General features: G+C 49.0%; 1 protein-coding gene across 1 annotated transcript; it reads left to right on the top strand.

Annotated features, from left to right (window-relative positions):
* Positions 1 to 703: 703 nt before the first annotated feature.
* RTL3 (retrotransposon Gag like 3) lies at positions 704 to 2,250 on the top strand. The gene is given in 3 exon segments (XM_025049768.1): positions 704 to 809; positions 812 to 1,083; positions 1,156 to 2,250. Coding segments are annotated over 3 exon segments (1,473 nt in total).
* The last annotated feature ends 313 nt before the right edge of the window (positions 2,251 to 2,563 follow it).

Genomic DNA, 2,563 nt, shown 5'->3' with positions numbered 1-2,563 from the left:
ACTTTTGCTTGTTTTCTTCTGAGGCTGGTCTTGTGTGGTTATTTATGTGGTCTGATTTCTGAGGTGTCAGAAAGAGCTCCCCCCTACCTCCTACCCTAGCCACCCAAAAATATCTTTTAGACTGGCCCACCACAGAGCCTAAATGCCCCACATTGCTCAAACATTTGAGTTAGTCATTGAAAGCAGCTGTTAAAATCCAAGTGTTACATTGAGATATTAGGCAGACAGAAATTAAAGACTATGTAAAACAGAAAAAAAATATGGAGAAATTGCTTCTAATATAATGTTAAGTTTCAAAAGAAGAATGCAAAATTACATACACAGTCTGGGTCAGATGATGTTCACAAAATGTCATGGAGTGAGAGCCAGCATATATGACCCAACTCATGAATATGACCCTATAGTAAGAGAAATCCAGCACTATTGGGTAGGTTCTGTTCTTATTTATTTTGAATGAGTGCTTTCTACTGTTTCTGATCCTCAGATTCCACTCTCTTCACAGTGTATCTGACATCTCCTTTTGTTGATCTCCGGAGGCTCCCAGTGACCTCTGTAATCAACCTTGCCAGGGCCTAAATCTCCACCTCCTGGAAAGCTCAAGAAGTCTAACATTTGCCTGTGAGGAGCTTTTGGAAAGACCTCACAAAACCCATTCAATCTCTCTTGGCAGAAAACTGCCAAACCAAGCCCATTTCCTCAAAAGATGGTGGAGGTCTTAGCAGCTTCCTATAGTGCTCTGAAATTGGAGAATGAAATTCTGCAGGCCCAAGTGCAGAGGCTGATGGAAGAAAATGCTGCCCTGCAGGCCCAGATCCCGAGTTCCAAAAGCCCCGAGCATCCAAGGAGGATGAACCACTCCAAAAACCCTCAGAGGCTCAGGATCCCTCCAAATCCCCAGAGCCCGTGGATCCCCTGGAGTTTGAAGAGCCCCAGAAGCTCAGAGAGCCCCAGGAGCTCTCAGCTTTGGGGCCTCCAGCAGCCCAGGAGCCCCAGGTGACCTCAATGGCCCAGGAGACCCAGAAGTCCTTGGAGCCCCAAGCAGCCCCAGAGTTTCTGGAGCTCCCAGCGACCCAGGAGCCCCAGGTACATCCAATGGTTCATGGGTTATCAGCAGCCTGGGAGTCCCATAAGCCTCCAGAGGCTAAGGAGCCCCAGAAGCCCCCAGTGGCCCAGGAGGCTAACAAGCCCCCAGAAATCAAGGAGGGCCAGAAATCCCCTGATACCCAAGGGCCCCAGAATTCAGAGCTCCAGGATCCCCCAAATACCCAGGAGCTCCAGGAGGCACCAGAATGCCAGGAGACCTCAACACACTTGGAGCCCCTTAAGCTTCTAGCTATCCAGGAAGCTCCGGAGTCTCGAGTTCCCCAGGAGTCCTTGGATCCTTCAGATGCCCAGGAGTTCCTAGAGCTCTCAGCACCCCAAGAGTCCCTGGAAGGCCTAATAGCTTTTGAGACATCAGCAGCTTCAGAGTTCCCACAGTTTCCCAGTGGGTTGGAGACTGAAACTTTCCCCTTAGAATACCCTTTAGCCTTCAATGGGGATGCCCAGAAGTTTCCTGAACTCCTGGTTCAATTGAATAGTTACATGAGAGTCAGTGGGTACCTGTATCCCACTGAAGCAGCCTTGGTGAGCTTTGTTGGCAATCGCTTCTCAGGTGAGGCAGGAAGATGGTTCCAGCCCTTAGTAGCTACATAAAGCCCCCTGCTGGAGCGATTTGAAAGTTTCATACAAGTGCTTCAGGATACTTTTGACAATCCAGAAAATACGGAAGATGCCAACCACTACATCCATCAGCTCTGCCAAGGAGAGGACCAGGTCCACCAGTATGTGACTCACTTCCACTTCATTGCTCAAGAGCTAAACTGGGATGAAAGCACTTTCTGCATCCAATTTCAGGAAGGGTTTGCCAGTTCTATCCGAGATGAACTGTCTTACACAAACCCAGCTACCAAACTATCCGATCTGATCACCCAGTGCATCAGCCTAGAAAAGAACCTAAGTAGTAAGCCTGATCCAAATCCACAAGGGGCAAGTCCCTCTAAGGAGCGAGCTGGGCCTGTGGGTTTTCCAGCTGAAAAACAGCCTCTGCAGGCTGCAAGCAATTGCCCACACCTCAGTGAAGCTGAATGGGCCTGCCGTCATGAAGGCCATTTGTGCCTCTACTGTGGTCATCCTGGCCATTTTGCCAGAGATTGTCCTGTGAAGCCTCATCGCGCCCAGCAGGTGGAAAACATCGAGGCCCGGCGGTAAGGGGGAACCTGGGTGGGCCAATCTACAAATATGCATCCCCCTCGCTTCCAATATCCATGTCCCATACCCTATGGCTTACTGTTGAAATTCGACTGGGAAAATGACAGTTCTTTGAGCAAGCAATGGTGGATTCAGGCTCCTACAGAAACAGTATTGACCATTCTGTGGTTCTTCGAGAGAAGCTGCCCATCCGTAATAATATCTTCCCTTTGATGCTTGAAACAGTAAATGGCCATCCACTGATTAATAGACCCATAACCAAGGAGACACCATCTGTCGAAGTTAAAATTGGAAACCACGTTTAAGAGCTCCA

Source organism: Pteropus alecto, unplaced genomic scaffold (assembly GCF_000325575.1).
Source record: "Pteropus alecto unplaced genomic scaffold, ASM32557v1 scaffold126, whole genome shotgun sequence".
NCBI lineage: Eukaryota > Metazoa > Chordata > Mammalia > Chiroptera > Pteropodidae > Pteropus > Pteropus alecto.
Note: the sequence above shows the minus strand (reverse complement) of the source record. Positions and strands in the feature narration are given on the sequence as shown.